The sequence below is a fragment of the Pseudorca crassidens genome, chromosome 16, assembly GCF_039906515.1.
Source record: "Pseudorca crassidens isolate mPseCra1 chromosome 16, mPseCra1.hap1, whole genome shotgun sequence".
Classification (NCBI taxonomy): Eukaryota; Metazoa; Chordata; class Mammalia; order Artiodactyla; family Delphinidae; genus Pseudorca; species Pseudorca crassidens.
Genome location: NC_090311.1, coordinates 47,644,025 through 47,664,529, shown reverse-complemented (window position 1 = coordinate 47,664,529; position 20,505 = coordinate 47,644,025). Strand labels below are relative to the sequence as shown.

General features: G+C 51.5%; 1 protein-coding gene across 1 annotated transcript; it reads left to right on the top strand.

Annotated features, from left to right (window-relative positions):
* Positions 1 to 1,848: 1,848 nt before the first annotated feature.
* ZNF488 (zinc finger protein 488) lies at positions 1,849 to 13,766 on the top strand. Its single transcript, XM_067710266.1, has 2 exons — positions 1,849 to 1,964; positions 9,509 to 13,766. The coding sequence occupies exon 2, from the start codon at positions 9,650 to 9,652 to the stop codon at positions 10,622 to 10,624; it is 975 nt and encodes a 324-aa protein (XP_067566367.1). The 5' UTR covers positions 1,849 to 1,964; positions 9,509 to 9,649; the 3' UTR covers positions 10,625 to 13,766.
* The last annotated feature ends 6,739 nt before the right edge of the window (positions 13,767 to 20,505 follow it).

The following is a 20,505-nucleotide window of genomic DNA, read 5'->3' as shown; positions in this document are numbered from 1 at the left end:
TCTTTAAACTACTGATACAATTATTTAATATTTACTGAATGCTATGGACTGAATTGTGCCCTTCCTCCCAAATTCATATATTGAGCCCTAATCCTTAACGTCAGGCCTTTCAGGATATGATTAAGGTTAAGTGAGGTCATAAGTATTAGGCCCTAATCCTATAGGTCTAGTGTCCTCATAAGAAAAGGAAGAGACACCAGTGCTGTCCTTCACACAGTCACAGTGAAAAGGCAGTGGGTGACACAGAAGGAAGGTGGCCACCTGAAATCCAGGAAGAGAGGTCTCATCAGAAACCAACCCCGCTGACACCTTGATCTTGGACTTCCAGTCATGGTTTCTTGACTCTCTGTCCTTTCATCTGGGTTCAGTTTCCTTGCTTCTGAAATACATTCTTCAGTGGTTCCTTCACCAAGCTTGTAAGGGTGTTCAACTTAGGCTTTGTACCTCGAAAATATCTCTGTTCTGTGTTCACTCTTGAACAACAGTTCAGTTAGATACAGGATTCTAAGTGGACAGATTATTTTCAAGGTTTGTCCTAAACATCTATAATTTCACTAAGGCTGAGTGAGCGGCACATTTGGGATTTGATCTCTCATGTCCATATTCATTAATGGGTTCTCTTCACAGAAGAAAATTTTTGTTTTGGGGACCGTTACTCAGAGCTTTACCGTCTGTTCTGAATCTCACTTTGCCCACCTCAGACTCATCATAATTTTGTTCCTTTACAATCTTATCTGTGTGATATATGCTCCCAACCCTTTGGGAAAAGCACAGAGCTTTGTCTGCTTATGTCTCCACACCCTCTCCTCTCAGGGGCAACCGGAACAGTTACTGAGTGACTGAAGGAAGGAAGGAAGGAGCGGGGACTCAGGGCTCCCTCTCAGTCCCTCAAGGATTCTCTCTTCCCCTATCTAGCCTGCTCTGCCCCTCTTCTGGGCTCAAACAATGTGACTCATACACCTGGCTGCCACTGCAACAATTCTGGTTACTTGAGACCACCCCCCCCACTCCTATCTCCTCTCACCCTCACTACAGGGAAATGTCCTAGGTAGTCCAAGACCTGGCGTGAATGTAGTCACTTAGAAGGCATTCCCTCCTGTCCCCACGCTTTAGCCCTGACCTGTCCCACCCTCCATGGGTAGTTAAGTTCCCTGACACCTTTGCATTCTGTGAAGTCACAGAACTCACCATTATTTGGCACAATGCTGCCATTTCAGAACTGAGGAGGCTCAGGAAAGGCTGAGAGGCCGAGGATCAGCTCCAGTGAAGTCTGGAAGTTTCTCAGTGCGCCACAAAGATGGAGCTTTCGTGGCCGCTCAGCCTGGAGGCGGAAGGAGAGTCCAACGCGCTGATGGGGTCTCTGGGCTGCACGGAGGAGCCGCAGTCGCAGGACACGGAACACCTGCACTGACAACCAGGCTGTTGCCCGGGTCCCCGAGACCCAAGAGGGTAGAAGTCGCGGCGCACAGGGCGAGTGAGCAGCGGTAAGTGCAGCCTCCGCCGTGGCCCGAGGGCCACCTCCAAAGGCAGGTCCGCGCCAGGGCACCCTCCTCAGTCCCGCACCTGGGAGGCGCGGGGCAAGGCCTGAACCAGCGGGGACGGCGGGCCGGGGTTTGCGGAGCTGGACTCGCGGGAGGGCTGGGCCCAGCCGAGTGGGCGCGGAGCCGGCGTGCATTCCGGCGTCCAGATCTGCTCCGGGTGGTGCCTGGGAAGCGGGTTTCCTAGGCGCCCCTTTCTGCGGGTTCAGCCCACTCACAGGCCCCTCCCCTAAGGCCCGCGGACCCCTAGGAACGGGGCGGTGCCCGAGGCCCCGCCCCAGAGGCGGGGGCAGCTCGGGAAGGCGGGGTCTGACCGGCCCCGCAGGGCTCGCGCGCCAAGTTCCGACCCGTGTGTCACTGCCCCGACCTGGAGGCGGCCGGGGCTGCCAGCGCGTCCCCAGCGCCCAGCGCCGCGCGAGAGCCGAGGTGAGACGCGCTGTCCTGCCCCCGGGACGGACCCGCGAGTGGGCGTGGGGGTCGGGAGTCATCTCATTTCTACTGGCTTTTCCCCAGGGCACGTTCTCAGTTCTGCCCTCGACTGCCCGGTTCTTCTCTTTCCTCTGTCATCAGCTTTCTCCATCGCTCCTTCTTTTTTTTTTTTCCTCCCGTGCTACTCCGGTCCCTGCCCTCTGCCTCTGTCTTTTGTCTCCTTGCCTCTTCTGTATTTTTCTCTCATCTGTCTCACTTTTTCCTACCAATCTTTTTATTACTTGTGTCCCCTGTCTTTCCCTTTCTCTGTTTTTTCTTCTTCTTCTCTCCCCCTCTCTCTCTCTCCTCCCCACTTCTTCCCTTTTTCCTTCCCCCCATCAAGAATTCCACCTTGGATTTTTGTTTTTTCTGCTAGGTCAACTTTTTTGGGCTGCAATTCTTTTAATTCTTCCATTCACCCACCCTGTGCCGCTCCATTATTCTCAGCCAGGGCTTGTACTGGGCACGAGGGTAATAATGATGCATTTGCCCCAGATCCTTTCTCCAACAGATTATATCCAAAGATCTGGGCATGTAACCTGTTCAGTGCCTGTTGTGGGAAAAATACATGAAGGATCAAGTTGTAAATCTCTGAGTTTTCAGGGTGAGCTGAAAGAAATACTTGGCTTTAGAGACAAGGCTTTGAATGAATCCTTTTCTTGGCATTTTGCCTTTAGTTACAGACACAGACAGCACCAGGAAGCTAAATCTTGCAGGATCATTTAGGGAACATGGGGCCCCACACCATCCTTCTGTGGAGGCAGTGCAAGGCTAGGTTGGTGGGGAGAATGAGGGTGGGACTCAGAGAGCAGTTGTGGGAAGACAATAGGCCAGGGCTTTGCATGTGAAACATTTGGGTGAGAGTTGAAATAAGAAATTAACTATAAATTTCTAAAGTATATACTTGTCAATGCTGGTGGTGTGCAAAAATTAGGTTCCATAATTACTGTTAACTGATTCAGACTTTTTATAACAATTATTGTGGTATTTGGAAATTAATGTTTTTGTGTACACAGTGAAAATATTTCATCATCATATCAAAGATTGTCTTAGATACATACTAAGTGAAGAAATACAGAAAAACAAATCTGGTTCATTTGTGAGAAATAAAGTAGAAAGTATTAAATAGCAAAGCAATTTTTTGCTTCTTAAAAATATAATCTTATCAGAGAGACATGATTTCATTATTTGATGATATTCTTATGTCATGTATAACTGTATGTTCAAACACGCACATACATAATATATATATATTAAGCTGGAAAAAGAAAACTTGTTTGGTTTTAAAGCTGCTAATTACTGCTCAACACTTGAAGCTTTTTGTTCTTATAATTAATCTAACCTGTCCTTTGAGTTTGTTATGATTTTTAGTGATAATTCAGCTTATTTAACTTTTTGGTTGATATGCAAGAGGAAATTTGTCAATGGATAAATCACACAGAATTGAACAAAAATTAAAAATGATGGAAGAGGATTTCAGTGTGTTTATTGAAAGAAATTTTTTTCCACTTTGTATCAAAGAACGTTGGACACATTCATAGGTATAAGCATGATTTGGGAGACTGTTCTCTGGATTGAAGAGTTAAATTGTCTTTCACATCATTTAACCACTGACTTCCCATGTATTAGAATTTTGGGAGGGGAGGGGGAAGGAATGCTTTTCCAATGATTTAGAACCATCATGTCTGCTTTGCTTAGCAGATATCTTTTTCAAAAAATAGGTGACAACTTTTCTTTAAAACAGATGCTCACATCTTTTTTCTTTTTTTTTTGGATTCAAGGCTAAGTCTTGAGCTGCAGTGCTTTTAGATTTTTTTTTCCTTCTTCAATAGGCTGCATCTCTTCTTTCTAGCTAATGATGCTATTGTAGAGTCTGGCTGAGTAGTCTATTGTACAAACCATGGCCTTTTCCTCTGAAGGCTGCCACAGGAATTGGTCCATGTGGCCAAGTGGTGTTAGGGCCACAGCTGACCCCACAGTGGGCCTGGGAGCTGGTTACATCCTGAGAATCCTGCATTTGGTTTTGCTTGGACATAGCAGGCATTGCTGCTAGGGGGATGTGGGCATAGATGAACATGGAGCCTTCGAGGGCTGCCTGGGAAGTCCTCTTTCCCACCTCGTGGCACCACCAGCCAGCCTCCAGGAAGGCCTGGACAACTCTGCAATTTTTCGTTTTCTCAGGGTTCTAGGGCTAGGAGGATGTCTAGAAAACATGTGTGTTTTCCTTTTCAGGAAAACACAGCACCTCACAGTCCACATGTAGAAGAGGTAGATGGATGATTAATTATCCTTAGAAATCTTCCAAAAAGGTGTGAGAAGCATCTCCAGAGTCTGGGGAAACCAAAGAATTGGGGCACAGGAGATTTTTTTCTGTTCTCACTTGTTTTAGCTGAAGAGGAAGGCAGTGCAGGAAGGCACTGTTGGTGTAGATGGTGTCACTAAATAAGACCTAATTTCTGAGCTGCAGCTTGGGACAGCTGGAGGCTGACCAGCTGACTTGGGGTGGTAAGTATCTGCAGACATCTCAGTAACATACTGTCGTTCAGTTGTTTGCAAAGAGTTCTTCTGTAAAGGGAGGGGGAAGGAGAAAACTGCCCAGGCCACTTGGTCACTTGTTAAACACTCTTGTGCACTGGTCCCTGGAGGGGCATGAATGGAGGGTAGGCAACCCTGAGGCTGTCTCTAACCTTCAGAACTAGTGCGATAATAAATTGATGCTACCTGTCATTTATTGAGCCAGGCTCTTTAGCACTCTAGACATGTTAATCCATTTAATCTTCACAAACACCTGATGAGGTGGGCACCAAGGTGATCCATGATGAGAAAACAGAGGCAGGGAGAAGATCAGCACCTTGCCCAAGGTCATGTGATTGGTAAGAGCAGAGCTGTATTTCATCCAGGCATTCTGACCCTAGAACCCACACACTTAACCTCGATGTGGATGTGAGGCTGGAAGGTTCCTGGGACGGCTTGGTTAGAACATGAACAGGAAGGTAGAATGTGGCCCGTGCTTCTCAGATGAAGCAATGATTCCTGTTTTCTAGGAATAGATAATAAACAGAGAAACAAGTGCTTTTATGCTATGGGGTGGGTGAGGTATCATTTCTCAGAGAACTTCATGTTTTGGTCAGTAGAATCATGGTTGGTGGCCCAGGAGGACTGAACCCCGAGGCGGAAGTATCCCCATCGACAGGGAAGATGGGACATGGTCAGACACCCTGTTGGCTTGGGGAGCTCAGTTTCAGAAGATTGCCAAGATCATCTGAGGGCTGGGAAAAGGTTCAGAGCCTGGAATTGAAATCAGGTTCTTTCAATAGGAAGACTGTGGGTGGTACTGAAGGATGTCTGTGTGACTCAGAGGGTTGTCTTGCTGAGCTCAGACTGAAAGAACCAAGGAAGACAAGAAGAGTCCCTTCTCAGGACACACACAATAGAGCGACAAGGATGAGTAAATCGTGTCAGGGGGTGAGAGCCCAGAATGAACTGAGGCTATTGAGGGGACTGGAGGACAGCAAAGGTCTTTTAATACTGGATGGGAGCAAAAGAACAAGGGCTGCATAGATCCACTCGCTGCCAGAACCGCTGGTGTCTGTGGAGGGAGAAAGAGGAGGGAGCAGCTCTGCTTTGCCCAGCGATTGTCTGGACAGAGAACCAGCCTCCAGTTGCAAAGGGCGTTGGTAGGTCCATGTAGGAAAGGGGGACAGAGGCAGCCCTGAGCAGCTGTGCATGTGGTCTCCTGACCCAGAACTCACTGTCCAGGGCCAGGAGTGACCCACACATCTGCAGAGGTCACCTGAGAGGAGTTGAGGACCATGGCAGAGGTGCATGTAGCCTGGAGCTGGATGAGGCTCAAAGTCGGATGTTGACCCTGGGAGAGAGCCTGCGATCTCTCGACAAGAGGAGATGAGCATTAAGAGCTGGCAGGGCGGGGCTTCCCTGGTGGCGCAGTGGTTGAGAGTCCGTCTGCCGATGCAGGGGACACGGGTTCGTGCCCCGGTCCGGGAAGACCCCACATGCTGCGGAGCGGCTGGGCCCGTGGGCCATGGCCGCTGAGCCTGCGCGTCCAGAGCCTGCGCTCCACACGGGAGAGGCCACAACAGTGAGAGGCCCGCGTACCGCAAAAAAAAAAAAAAAAAAAAAGAGCTGGCAGGGCTCCCCAGGAACAAGCCACGGCAGACTCACATCATCTTCCACTGAAAGACTTCCATCTGGTGATGGCCGCAGATGGAGTGGACTGAGGTTAGATGGGGCCCCAGATGGAGTTTGGTAGGACATTCTTTGCGTTTGCCTGAGTGACCTTACCCAGCAGCGCTGGTGCATGTGAGAGTGGTGGCCCTCAGGGAGCGCGGGCAGCATGCTGGGGTCCCCTGGCAGGCCAGTACCTCGGTGTCCTCCTTTTCTTCCTCCTCCTCCTTGTTCTCATTATCATTATTAAGATTTGGACGGTAGCATTGACAGAAGCGATTTGGGGCGGATTCGGCAGTTGGCCAGATCTGCAACAAGCTGGAGGAGCACAGCGTTTAGCACTATAGCACTTGCAGGTTGGAGATGAACACATTTGGGTTGAGACCTGCAAATTTCCTCACGTGGTTGTTGTGAAAACTCCATGAAATAAGATGCGTTAAGCTCTTGGCATCTCTGGCATGTAGACGCTTACATAGTCAATAAGTGGTGAGTTGCATATTTATATCATGAAGCATCCTTTATAAATGAAGCAAACATTCCATCCTGAAGTAAGACCACATGTTCCAAATTTTGCCCCTGAGAAGGTTGTCCCATCTGTGGCTCAGGGCACTCTGGACGGTTCTGTCAATGGGGTCTACATGGCTGTGGTTGGACAAGGTTGCCTAAGCTGTGAGGGTAGTGCAGCGGGGCTGTGTGCAGAGGGCTGCAGGGGTGCAGCCGGACCAGGGTCAGCAGGGCAGCCTCCTGCCTGGGCGTGGGATACATCAGGTGGTTCTAAACTGTTATCTGGAGAGCAGTGAGAGACAGAGAGTGAGAGAGCGAGAGAAAGGGGGAGTTTGTGTGATGGTGTATGTGCATTTGAGTGTGTGATAGTATGTGTATGTGTTTGAGTGTGTGTGACTGTATGTATGTGAGTGTATGTGTATATGAGATTGTGAGTGTGTATGTGTTGTGAAAGTGTGTGAGGGTATGAGTGTGCCTGTGTGTGTGTGTGTCTTTGTGAGCTCAGCATTAGGGCTTCAAGCAGACCAGTTATTCTTTGACAAAGGGGGAGAAGTGGCTTCATCCCAGCTGGAGTCATACACTGGTACATCTGGAAAGGACTGTGGAGATAATTAAGCCCAATCCCAGGTGATGGGAATTCGAGGCTGAGAGAGGTGGGAAGGACATCTCAGGGTCAGCTGGTGGAGTGATGTGACTGCCTCTTCCTCTTCAAGGAACATTGGTGGGCACTGATCTCTGATGTCAGTGGCATCCCCTTTGAGGACTCAGTTTGGAAAGGATGTTACGAGAGGCTCAGCTCTCCCTGGTGGCCAGTCTTGTAAGTCCTTACAGGTTGACAAAGCTCGAGACCAGGCTCACATAGGAATGGGCTGAAAGGTAGGTCTGGCATGTGTTTCCTCAGGAGCTGTTTAAAGCTCAGAGGTTAGACAAAGAATTTGACTTTTTTTTTTTTTTTTTTTTTTTTGTGGTATGTGGGCCTCTCACTGCTGTGGCCTCTCCCATTGTGGAGCACAGGCTCCGGACGCGCAGGCTCAGCGGCCATCGTTCACGGGCCCAGTCACTCCGCGGCATGTGGGATCTTCCCGGACCGGGGCACGAACTCGTGTCCTCTGCATCGGCAGGCGGACTCTCAACCACTGCGCCACCAGGGAAGCCCTAGAATCTGACTTTTTGATGGGGTAAAAGCTTGGGAGAAGTCGGAGAGGAGGCAGGAAAAGGAGACCTAAACCCTCAACATGCCCTCATTTGGTGTTTGGGTCACATGGTTGACTTGGTGTTCACCTCTGGGGGCTCTGGGAGGGCGACATGGCCAGTGCAACCAAAGCAGGCTTGGCGACACACACTTGGGTTTCAATCCCAGCTGCGCCTCATCCTTGCAGGCGACATGGGGCAGGATGCTTAGTATTGCAGGACTTGGGTCCTCTTCATCTGTGAAAGAGGGTGATGACCCTCCATGTGTGCTGAAGATGGAAGGAGGTGACATATGCAAAACATGTGTCACAGACTCCTGTTGCCAAGATAGTGAGAAGGAGGGCAGGCACCTGTGCTTCCTTTTCCAGGTGGGGCAGGAGGCAGGGCAAGAGGAAGGAGCTAAGATGAACTCAGGTGATGTTCCTGTGAGGAAGGAGCGGAGCTGTCCCCTCCTCACGGTCCTCCTGGGCTCAGGAGACATATTTGTTAATGATGACAACTCGGAACACTCAGCTGAGTGTGGTCCAGCAAACCTCTCACAAGCTGAGGGAGCGCTTGAAGATGGGCTTGCAAGCCTTAAGAACTTGCTGGTGGAGCAGATCAGGGAAGGGCAGGGATGAATGTCTTCCCAGAAGGGCTGATGGCTCCCTTTCCTCCTGGGTACCACCCTCACTTATGGCCATTGTGTGTCTCCCCTGCAGCCGTGAGCGCCTCAAGGGCAAAGCAGAAGCTGATTCACCTGTTAGTGCCCAACAGGTGGTCACAAGAGGGCATTTGACAGTTGACAGGTGAGCAGAGGAGAAGCAAGTGGATGAATGTGTGAAGAACAGTTGTGGTCACTTCAGGAGAGTGGAGAGGGAGACCCACACTTGGTGCAGGGGCAGGGCCTGGTGGAGAGATGGCTGCCCCCAGGTGTGGGAGCAGGGAACAGGAACAGCTCCAGACCCAACCCGCCATGTCTGGATGTTACTGTCCAGCTTTTACCTTCTGGTCACCTGTGCTGCAGCAGCTCCCGTGTCCAGGGGTTTAAAGTGTCCAAGCACATGTGAGGATTTGTGAGGAAAGCTGGCATGCAGAGCAGCAAGGAAAATAATCTGCTGTGAATCAGGGTGCAAGCGTATTAGAGTTGTCAACCAAGTCAAAACTAACTGGTGGAAGCCTTGTGCCGCTGTTAAAAGATAGCAGCTGCTGCCTGGAGGTTGACAGATGGGGGGCAGTACTGAGCCTGGCCTCTGGGTGGGAGCATTGCGCGCTGTGGTCTTTCCCCCCCCCCGCCCCCCGATGGAGTCCTGGAGGTGAAAGCGTTGTCCTCTGAGTCAGGGTGAGTTGCTGCATCTGTAGTAGTCAGGGTTCTTTGGATGCAAAGGACAAAAACTGTCTCTTGCCAAGTTAGCCAAGATTAATTAGAAGGGCTGCTTGTCTAATATCACACAGCTGAGGACTGGCCGAGCCTGGACTCACAGGGACACTTGTCTGCCCCGAGTTCATGCTCCTACCAGCACTTGCCCTGAGACACCAAGGTCCCAGGTGAGAGAAGGCTTTCTATAAGTTCCTACAACGTGCGTGCTCCTCCCTGAGTGGAGAGCACACTTCTCACTGCCTTTTGCTTCCTCTCTCTGCAGAGCCCTGTGGTCCGAGTGTGCCGACCCAAGCACCAGGGGAGCCCTTCAATCTCACGGCCCCTCTCCGGGCCCAGAAGCCTCAGAGACTGACAGCTGTTGGAGCATCCACCTGGCTCAGCCGGTCCAGGCCCTGCGGTCCCCATGGCTGCCGGGAAGGGAGCTCTGCGGAGCCCTTCAGCTGAAAACAGATGGTGGCTTAGTGAACCCGAGCAGGGCTGGGGCCGCAAGCCAGTGCTGCTGGAGAAAACAAACTGCCTGGGCTCTGAGGCTGCCCCGGGCAGCGGTGGCCGGGATGAGGCCTGTGCCGAGATGGCGCAGTCAGCAGCCCCGGGCAAGTTCAGGCTGGGAAAGCTGAGGCCCCGGAAGGCTTGCTGGGAACAGGGGCAGAGCGCCTTCATGGAGGTGCCTCGGCACAAGAAGAGGCTTGGGGGCAGGCAGGCCCAGGAGAGGGTGCACAGTGGCCCTGCAGGCCAGCCGGGCCCCCAGCAGCTGACCCTGGACAACCCCAGGGACCCGGCTAGCATCACCTGCTTCTCAGTGGGGCCCAGTGGGGCCCATGGGGAGCAGAGAAGTGCCTTCAGCAAGCCAACCAGGAGTCCAGCAGGGAGACCGGGGCCAGCCTCCGTCTTCCAGGCAGGCGGACCCGTAGACACCCTGGGGGAGCTGCTGGGACTCATCAACACAGTGGATGTCAGTTGCTGGGGTCGACTTTCCAACTCCAAGCTTTTGGTGGGTGATTTCTGGAGCCTGCAAAGGGTGGCACCAAATGCTCCTCTCTGCAGCACTTTCCTGGGTGACCCCATGCTGTGGCTCAAGCATGCCACGGCCCAGGTGCCCACACCTCCGTCGTGCTCCTCCACCGCCTCTTGGGCCCTGCTGCCCCCCACGCTCACCTCCCTGGGCCTGTCCACCCAGAACTGGTGCGCCAAGTGCAACCTCTCCTTCCGCCTGACCTCCGACCTGGTCTTCCACATGCGGTCCCACCACAAAAAGGAGCACGTGGGGCCCGACCTGCATTCTAAGAGGCTGAGAGAAGAGGCCCTCACGTGCCCCGTTTGCCACGAGTACTTCCGCGAGCGCCACCATCTCTCCCGGCACATGACTTCTCACAGTTAACAGGTGGTTTGGAACAAGGGCGTCCAGCACGCGGTCCTGAGGCTGAGATGGCTCACGGGGCCTTCCCCCGAAAAGACTGGTCACAGTTGTCCGCAGGGCCGTCTCCTTGGGCGTTTGAGGATGAACAGCTCAGTCATAATTGGAAAAAGTCAACCCGCCCCCGGGACGTGCTTAAAGGAAGTAATGTCGTGAAATGATGTGCTTTGCTAATGGCAGGGTATGGTGACGAATGGCATCAAGTGCTTCTGACGTTTTCAAGAGTGAGGGCTCTGCTCCCGTCACCGTAACTCTCGCTCCATGTGGAAGCAAGGCTGGCACCCAGCACGGGCTTTGGAGGCAGACAGACCTGGACTGGGATCTTGGCCCTTTCACATACTGGCCCTGAGCCTGGGCAAATTGCTCTAGCTATCTGAGTCCCAGCGTACTTCTCTGCAAACATGGAGATGGTGACACCTGTGTCTGAGGGATGTTGTCAGGATTGTATGGGAAGACGTGTGGGAAATGGCCAGCATGTGCCCGGCAGTGTCATCACAGAGTAAAATAAACAGTACTATTAGCATGATCCAGATTAGTCAACTATTGTTAAGTGACAAAGTTTCAGTGGCCAACAATGCAGAGCCGCTGTGTCTCAGTCATGGGCCTGCGGGTTGCCTGGGGTTGAGCTGGGCTTGACTCCAAGGTTGCTTTCTCTCTCAGGACTGTTGGGCTGCCCGGTCATGCTTCTCTCATGGTTACGCCAAGAGCACAGCAGGACAAGTCCAAATATCCAAGCACAGCTCAAGCCTCTGCTTGGCTTGCTTCCGCTAATGTCCCCTCGGCTAATACAAGTAGGCGGCCAAGCCCAAAGTTAAGGGGTGAGGTGTGCATATGGCCAACGGGGAGGTCATGAGTGAGTGTATAATCCTACAGGGGCCGGCGGAATTGGGACCAATAATTCAACCAACACCTGGTCCCTGGTTCTTCACGTTCTGAATACGTGAAAATGGGAAAACGAAACAATGCATACATGCACACATACACGCACACACACCCCTTAACTCTCAGGAAGTGAGCGTGCACAAAACCTTAAGGCTTGAGACATTGTGAAGACTGGGAGAGTTCTGGGTACCGTTTACTATCTGATGCATGTTGAGTTTCAGTACCTATGCTGTTTATCCACATTTGTCCTTATTCCTAACAATGCAAACCTCAGGTCATACACTCTGCTGTAACACAAGCCAGTCTGTGTGAAAGCCCTTTGTTGGAATTTCTTTCAAGTCACTGCAGTTCTTTTGAGTGGTTTCCACCTCACTTTCAAGATTTGTTCACTTGACCTGCAGTTTCCAACCCCTCCTCTGGGGCCTCGGTCACAGAGCTCAGACTTGTGGGTGGGAAGGAGCTGGTGGGGGTCTCAGCCAGCAGCGAGCCAGCCATCCAAACACCCGCAGACTCCGCATCCCCTCTCCATCTCCACGGCAGGCTCCCACCTTGCCCGAGGCAGCTGCATGTCCCCCCTGGCCCAGCCCACACCTGTCCCTCTCTCTCCCACTCCCCCCACCTCCCACCCATTCTCCACAGCCAGAGGTATATTCATTCATTTCTTGGCCTCCCTGGGCACCTGTGCTGTGCCAGATTGTGTGCCAGGCCCTGCTGGGGGCACAGTGAGTTCGACCCACTGTGTGAGTCGAACATAGTCCTTGTTCAGGGTGTGAGATGATTAGGGTGCAGTGCGACAGATGCAGAACAGAGGCCTGTGCCGGGGTGCTGGGCACGTCGGGGGGCGTGCCCAAGTCAGACCTGTGGGTAGGGGAGGAGGGTACCCCTGGAGGCCTCCTGGGGGGTGGGGATGTGAGCTGAGCCTCAGAGTCCAGCAGGAGCTGGTGATTCAGACAGGGAGGGCAGTGCTGGGGAGAAGGTGGTCCTGAGCTGTAGTGTCCGAGGCTGCTCCAAGGCCCAGGTGGGGCAGACTTAGTGGGGAGGTGGGCCTCTGAGATGGAGACATAGGAAGGCATTGAAGGAAAGGAGTTCAGACCAGGGCCCTGGAGGGCCGGCTCCAAGAAACCCTTCCAGGGGGCCTCTGGCTGCAGCAGGAAAAGTGGGCTGGAGGAGAGGAGATGGACCCTCTGAGCCGTTTCCTCTGCATCTGGAAGGAAGCAGCAGTGCTCCACAGAGGCAACAAAGAAGCACCCCCATTTCTACAGTGAGGCTTGGAGGCCCCACCCTCCGTGAAGGAGGTCAGGAGCCCTGCAGGCCGGGCCCCTTTGGGAGCTGCGTGGGGCTACAATTTGCCCACCGGGAGGCTGTGCCCAGAAGGGGGCTGAAGCTTTGGGGAGCCTCCCTCTCCTGCCGTCCCACGTGGGGAAGAAGATTAATTAGAAGGGCTGCCGTCCCATGTGGGACAGGAGAGGGCACCTCATGGGCTTGGAATCTGAGACTCCACACCATGCAATGATGTATGTTATGTCATTTAATCCACATGATATGCCCAGGAGGTAGATACTTTTAAAAATTAATTAATTAATTGATTGATTTTTAAATTTTGGCTGTGTTGGGTCTTCATTGCGCGCAGGCTTTCTCTAGTTGCGGCGAGCGGGGCCTACTCTTTGTTGCAGTGCGCGGGCTTCTCACTGCAGTGGCTTCTCTTGTTGTGGAGCACAGGCTCTATGCGCACGGGCTTCAGTAGTTGTGGTGTGTGGGCTCAGTAGTTGCAGCACGTGGGCTCTAGAGCACAGGCTCAGTAGTTGTGGCACACGGGCTTAGTTGCTCCACGGCAGGTGGGATCTTCCCAGACCAGGGCTCGAACCCGTGTCCCCTGCCTTGGCAGGCAGACTCCCAACCACTGCGCCACCAGAGAAGTCCCACAGGAGGTAGATACTTAATTCCCATTTTACTACAGAAGAAACTGAACTCCAAGAGGTCAGCTGACTTTCCTAAGACCATGGGTTCTGGAGAAGCAGTACAAGAATAAGACCCCAGGACTGCCCCACTTGTGCTCAGATCCTTCCCAGCTTGCCATGCGTCTGCTCAGCCCAGCCAGGTTGTGTGGCATTGTGGACGATGAAAAAACTGGGACTTAAGACAGGCATTGACTCCCTGTCTACAATTGCAACTTGCACCCTTCCTCCCCTCCCCAACATTTTCTATTGCCCTTCTCTTGAGCACTTTGCACCGTTTTGCTTACTCTTTTTTACTGATTTGTCTTGTTTCTTGTATTTCCCATCACTAGAAGGTAAGTTCCGTAAGGGATCTTTGCTGTTTTGTTCGCTGCTGTATCCCCAGCAGCTAGAGCAATGTGGGCAAATAGCAGGCATTCGACAGACCTTCGTGGGAGGAATGAACGAAACGCCCGGTTCTGGCTTCATTCCTGACAGACCAGCTTCGCACAAGGGTTTCGACATCTGTTAAAATGGATGCACAGCTGTTCTCCTCTGACTTGTCGGATTGCTCTATAATTTCTTTGGAATCAGTTTGACAGGCATAAGTGCACTATACTAAAACAATAGAAATTTAGAATTGAAAGGGATTCTACATTTCTAGTCCATCCCCTGACTTTATGGCAGTGAGCATTGAGGTCCATGATGAGCTGATGTGCAAAGCGATGCAGGGCAAGAGGTGGTGAGGTCAAGCCTAGGACCCCTGGGATGTCTACACTGGTGTGTCTTCCCTGGCCCACCCACACTTCTCTGGGAACCTCGGCTATGGCCGCAAACAGAATGATTACTGATAGTGAGCACGTTGTTCATAAGCAAGAGAGACATTTTGAAAAAAAATTAGAGTTAATTAATTTTATGAAGAAGCACAAGAAAACATCTCCCAAGTCAACTTTTTAAGATGGAGTTCATTTTGGTAAAAATCGATGTAGATGCAAGTTGCTTTGTAGCCATTCAAATTGACAGACGCCAAGATGACTTATGGAGGTGACGACTTACAGTTTATTAATGTGGCAGTTCCTGCTTGTCACCAGGCCGCGTTCCCAAAGTCCCCATGGCAGTTGAAGCCTGTCTCGTCCCTTTTCTCTCCTACTCTCCTATATCGACTTGAGATCAGTCACTTTTAATCATGACTTTGCCCACGCTCTCTCTGCCACCTTCCATCCCAGTTAAGAGCTGGCAGATAATGTTGCCACAGAACATCACATCAGCATGTATGAATTTTACTCGACAATTCTGGGGTAAGAATCATCACATTCCTTAAATTCTCTATATCTAATTTAATCTGTTCTCTACCGTAATCCTATTCTGGTAGGACAGGCAGTCTGTCTTTTTAAAATCCCTCCCCTGTCTGTCCAGTTTACAGAACATTCCCCAGCACCTCCCACCTAGGAATACCCTCTCTTAGCATCAAGCAGCGTCCGCATGCCGTGTCGGTGTCTTCGCCTCTATCCTCCAACGTGCTCTGGATCTTCTCCCAGGATCTCAGCCCTGGTGGTTTTCTGGCAATACCATCATTAGGCAGGTAACACAGGAGCCACTGAGCCAATAAACAGAAAGTCTTGGCTTGCTTTTTGGACAATGGAAGAGAAAATACCTATAGTGGCTGGAAAAATAGCAAATTATATCTCAATATATGACCTCCCAGACAGCAGCCATTCCATTAAGGTTTCTAAAAGTCCCCCAAATGTGCTCATGCGGCTAAAATGAGACATTCTGATTTCAGATCCATTTGAGTTCTCAATTTTTACCGAGATTTGCTCTTCTTTCTGCTTTTATCTGGAAGAGAAGTAAAACCTTAACAAGGCCAGGGTCCTAGGTCCATATCTACGTCTGGCCAATTTCTGAATCTTAGACCGCAGATTCTACTCAAAAGACTATATAATTATGTTAATGAAAGTGTGTGTAGCCCACTGGGCTTGGGGAGAGCGGAGGGAAGGGGAGGTGAGGATCAACCTGACACCTGGAGCTCGTGTGTCCTAGGTGAAGGTTCCTTAGTGCCAGGCCAAGTGCAGCTCTCAAGAGAGGCCAGAAATCAGGACCGTATGTGGAATTGTCTCTCTAAAAAACTGATGGCCAAAATGGCATGGACTTAAGGAAGCACGTTAGTGGTGGTGGCGTGGGGAGGGGCAGGAACCACCAGCTGGAGACCCCTAACTCTGTTATGCTCCCAGCCTTTGAACCAACTGGGTGGTGGGCCTGGCCCTGCTAACCTCACAGTACTGCCCTGTTACTCTAGGCACAGGGAGAGACCCTATAGAGGGGTGAAAGTCAGCAGGCGTTGTCCTAAGGTAAACCTCCCAGCCTTTCTTTCCTTGGGAGGTGCTGCCGCCCCCTGGTGGCAGCATGCCTTCCCTGCAGGCCGCTTCTCTTCAGAGAAGGCGTTTTACATGCCCTGCCTATATGTATAATTTTGTTTTTATTTTTTGTAGTAGAAGTCATGTGTGAGGTCTAAACATCATATAGTAAGATATGAAATCCATAGAATAAAACTTTTATTTTAAAAACAAATTATTCTCCAATGTGTTTTGATTTGTGCCGCGTCCAAGAAAAGAAGAATTTTTGGAAAGCAATTTTGTTTTTGTTTTTGTTTTTTTTGCGGTACGCGGGCCTCTCACCGCTGCGGCCTCTCCCGTTGCGGAGCACAGGCTCCGGACGCGCAGGCTCAGCGGCCATGACTCATGGGCCCAGCCGCTCCGCGGCATGTGGGATCTTCCCGGACCGGGGCACGAACCCGTGTCCCCTGCATCGGCAGGCGGACTCTCAACCACTGCGCCACCAGGGAAGCCCAGGAAAGCGATTTTGAATGGGCGTTGGGGAGACAGTGCCTTCTGGAAGGAGGGTAGCCGTTCTTGTTCTTTAAATGTAACTTTTTCTTCCCCGGTCACCTTATGTTTTCCTGGCGCAGGAGACAGGAAGCCAGTAGCCTCTGATACCCTTGCTATTCTAAGCTGCCTGGATTAGTAGGCTATTTTCACTGCCAGCCACCCTGATCTGCAAGGTAGCAAGGAGGTCCTTAGGCAGCTAATCCTATAGAAACCAGGAAGTGTGAGTTGAGCGCTCTCCACTAGGGACCTTGGAGGCAGGTTTCTTTGCCCACAGATGTGATTCGGGCTGTATCCTTTTTCTTTCGAAGTTGTATCCTTTCATTGCATTAAAGCTGTGTGGGTGGCCATGACCCTCACTGACACACAGACGGGGCATCTGCTTCGTGTTGGGCTGTTTGGCAAATGGAGGCACACAGGAAGCAGGAGGGTGAGTGAGATGGGAGAAGAGCTGGGGTCCTACCCTCTGGTGCTCCAGCATGGTGCCTGAGAGCTGGGTCAAGTCTCCAGCAACGATCCTGATGGTGAAGGTCCAGCCTGTCTGTGGCTGGGGCTACCCTGGGAAAGGGGGTGGACGGCCTGGTCCAGCCCCTCTCACAGCACATCAGTGGGTGCCTTGAGGGGTCCTCAAGCAGGGGGACATGGGAGGAGGTTGCATGGCAGAGCAGTGGCCCTGGCTACAGGCCGGAACACAGAAATGGGGCAGGAGGCTGTGGTGGGGATTTAGGTACCGAGCCAGGACCTCAGGACAAGGCGGGGGGATGCACGGTGCAGTTCATTGTAAGAAAGCAAAGTCTGTGGCTGGTTGAAGCGGAAAAGGGTATCTTGAGAGGAGCCAGGGCTGCACCCAGTGTTGGGTGGGCAAGCAGGGGGCCCAGGCTGAATAGTAGGCAGAAGCAAGGAGCTACTCGGCAGGACCTCAGCTGTGGTCAGGCAGGGGAACCTCCTCTGGAAGGTGCTGCTTCTGCCCCTGATAAGTCGGGGCATGGCCATGCTGCCCTGCACGCTGGACATCTGGTCATTGCTGCTACCAAGCTTCCCTGGGTCACTTGCTCCATAAAAAAAAAAAAAAAAATGTCCTGCATAGGGGCCTCTGGTTGGCCCAGGCAGGACCACATGTCCCATGTCCATACCCCACAGCCAGAGAGCTGGAAAAGTGAGCGTCCAGGACATCTGGTTTCATGGTGGGGGAATGGTTACAGCTGACATTGGCCAAGTACTAGATTAATCATTCAATCTACACAGCCCCAAAAGTGCTATTATCTCGTCCATCGCATGGATGAGGAAACTGAGGCACAGAGTTGTGAAGTAAGTTGCCCAGAGTCACACAGCCTGCAAGTGGCAGGGCTGGCCTTCCTATCTGGGCAGGCTCAAGCTGGAACCTGAGCTCCTAACCACCTCTCTGCTTCTGAGTAAGTCTGTTTCCCACAGGTTCATATGGGGAGCAATTCTCTGAACATCCAAAGGGGGTGCAAATGCTGGTGGCCTAAAGGAGGGCAAACATCCACTGTGTTAGGTGTGTGACCGCCAGTGAATAACTGATCCTGTCTAAGGCTCTGGGCGGAGCTGACTCTGGTGGAGGTGGTAACAATGGATGTCCATGTGGTGTGAAGCTCCGAAGAGAGATCTGTGTATGTCACCCACTCTAAACCGCTCCGCCCCTTCCCCTGTTTAAGACCCACCAGGGTATTTGCCATCTGTGACCCCACAGTGCCTGTGAGACACCTTAAACAAATTAAGCTGCAGGAAACACCAGTGGTGCAAATCAAGGAAATCCAAAAGATGTGAAAGGAAAACCCATAAAAAAATGAACAACCACTAATGATCACTAAGGTATAGATAGTGAGTCAGTTATATAATTTATGTTATCTTATTTATTATATTTTTGGAATAATGATGGCTGCATTTGAAAATAATGATATATGCTAATTATAAGGATTTAAGAAAAAGAGAAAGTATAAATAAGAAAGTTAGAACATCACCCCAGGGCTTCCCTGGTGGCGCAGTGGTTGAGAGTCCGCCTGCCGATGCAGGGGACACGGGTTCGTGCCCCGGTCCGGGAAGATCCCACATGCCGCGGAGCGGCTGGGCCCATGAGTCATGGCCGCTGAGCCTGCGCGTCCGGAGCCTGTGCTCCGCAACGGGAGAGGCCACAGCAGTGAGAGGCCCGCGTACCGCAAAAAAAAAAAAAAAATCACCCCAAATGCTACCATCTAGAAGAAACCATTGTTTGATTTAGGTAATCATCTCATAGCTGTGTGTATATATATATTATATATATATATATAATATATATATATTATATATATATACACACACACATACATATATATGCATGTATATATATGTATGTATCTCTTTGTGGGTGTATGTGAGAGAGAGAGAAAGAGGGAGGAGAGAGAGTCCTAGAGTGTAAGCATATAATGTGGTCACACATTTGCCTGGGTAGCAGTAGGTTTAATGAAGAAAACTGTGAGATCACAGTATGTATGATAACTACTAAAATACGATCATGCCATGAATCTTACTGGAATTTAGCAGGAGGAAAAGGAGCTGGAGAGAAATCTTGCTTTCCATCAGGGCTTTCCAGTTTAGACAGGGTTGTTTCGAGGTGTCCTAGTGGAGAAACCCCTACGGATGGTGCTGGCCCAGATTCCCCAGATCTCTGAGGTCTAGGGAGGGGGCTGATGAAGTCCAGGCCATGCCTGGTGCCCTGGGGAGTCGCCTGTGGCAGCTGCAGCCTGGACTCACCAGAGGGCCGGGCCAGACAGGACCAGAACTTCATCCTCACCCCGGCAGTCCTGGAGCCTGGAGCTCTGGGAGCAGGGATTGTGCGCTGGGATCTCCCTGCCCTCCTGGGCTCGCCCCACCATGACTTTGGGCAGAGCCTCAGAGGTCTCTCATTTTTGGGTCCCTGTGACTCTAGCAGAGCAGAGTTGCATGGGCCCAGGGCACAAACCGGGGGCCTCTCATTCCCCCAGGTTACCCCCGGGCTCCAGGTCTCCTCCCAGGGCTGGCCCAACTCTGCGGGAGGTCTTGGGCTCTGCCTGTCTCAAACTGCTCACCCTGTTAGGAGTCAGCTTGGTCGCCAGAGCTGGCACAGTGACAGGCTGCACTTGGATGAGCAGGGCAGGTCCCCAGGCCACCACGCAGGGCCACTCTCCCCTCTGGTAGCAACGCTGCATGGCGGGATTCTGCGTGGCACCAGAGCTCACTTTTGGGTCCCTGGCAGAAGCAGGAGAACAAGGTCATGGAAGGAACGTGAAGGAAAGATAGACTTGCTGTGTAGAATTGGATTGCGAGGGTTTAGGGCAGGGAGGAGAGGGTTCTAAGTGAAACTGAACTTGTCTCCATGTGTCTGAGGGCTGCCACTTGGAGGAAAACATAGTTTTGCAGCTTCATATGCATGAGTGTTTACTGTGTATCCACTGCCTGTGTCAGGTGCCATGCCAAGTGCTGGGCAGCAGGAGACGAGGATGCATAGGACGGTTTCCACCCCTGAGGACTACACAGCGTGGCGGGGACAGAAATGATCCCGGGGCAGAGCGGGAGAGGTACACTACTGGGGAAGATGCAGGTGCAGGGAGGACAGAATGGGGACAGTGCAGCGGGGGAGTAGGGCTCCTGACCTCTGGGCCTGCACTGTCCCACATGGGAGCCACCAGCTGCAACGTGGTTGCTGTGTGCTAGACACGTGACATGTGCCAATGGAGATGTACTGTAAGCGCGGGACACACACCGGATCTCAAAGACTTGGTGCAAAAGCATCTCATTCATAACAATTTTTATATTGAATATGCACTGAAATGATACTACTGTGAATATAGTGCGTTAAATGAAGTATACTATTAAAATTAACTTCACCTGCTTCTTTATACTTTCCTTAAAAATGTAAAGTGACACGTGTGCCGGGCCTCCGTGGTTCACGTTATGACGTTATTGGACAGAGACGCTCTAGTTGACAGCATGAGGACCAGGGGTTGGTGATTAAGAAGCGTCGGTGGAGATAGATATGGACTTCACTTCCCAGGAGGGGTTTGACCTTGAAGGGGGTGAGCTTCCTGTCCTGAGGTGTTCCAACAGAGAGGATGTTGGCCATTGGGAAGAGACCAGGTATATGAGCTCCAAGGGTACCTCTGATTCTCAA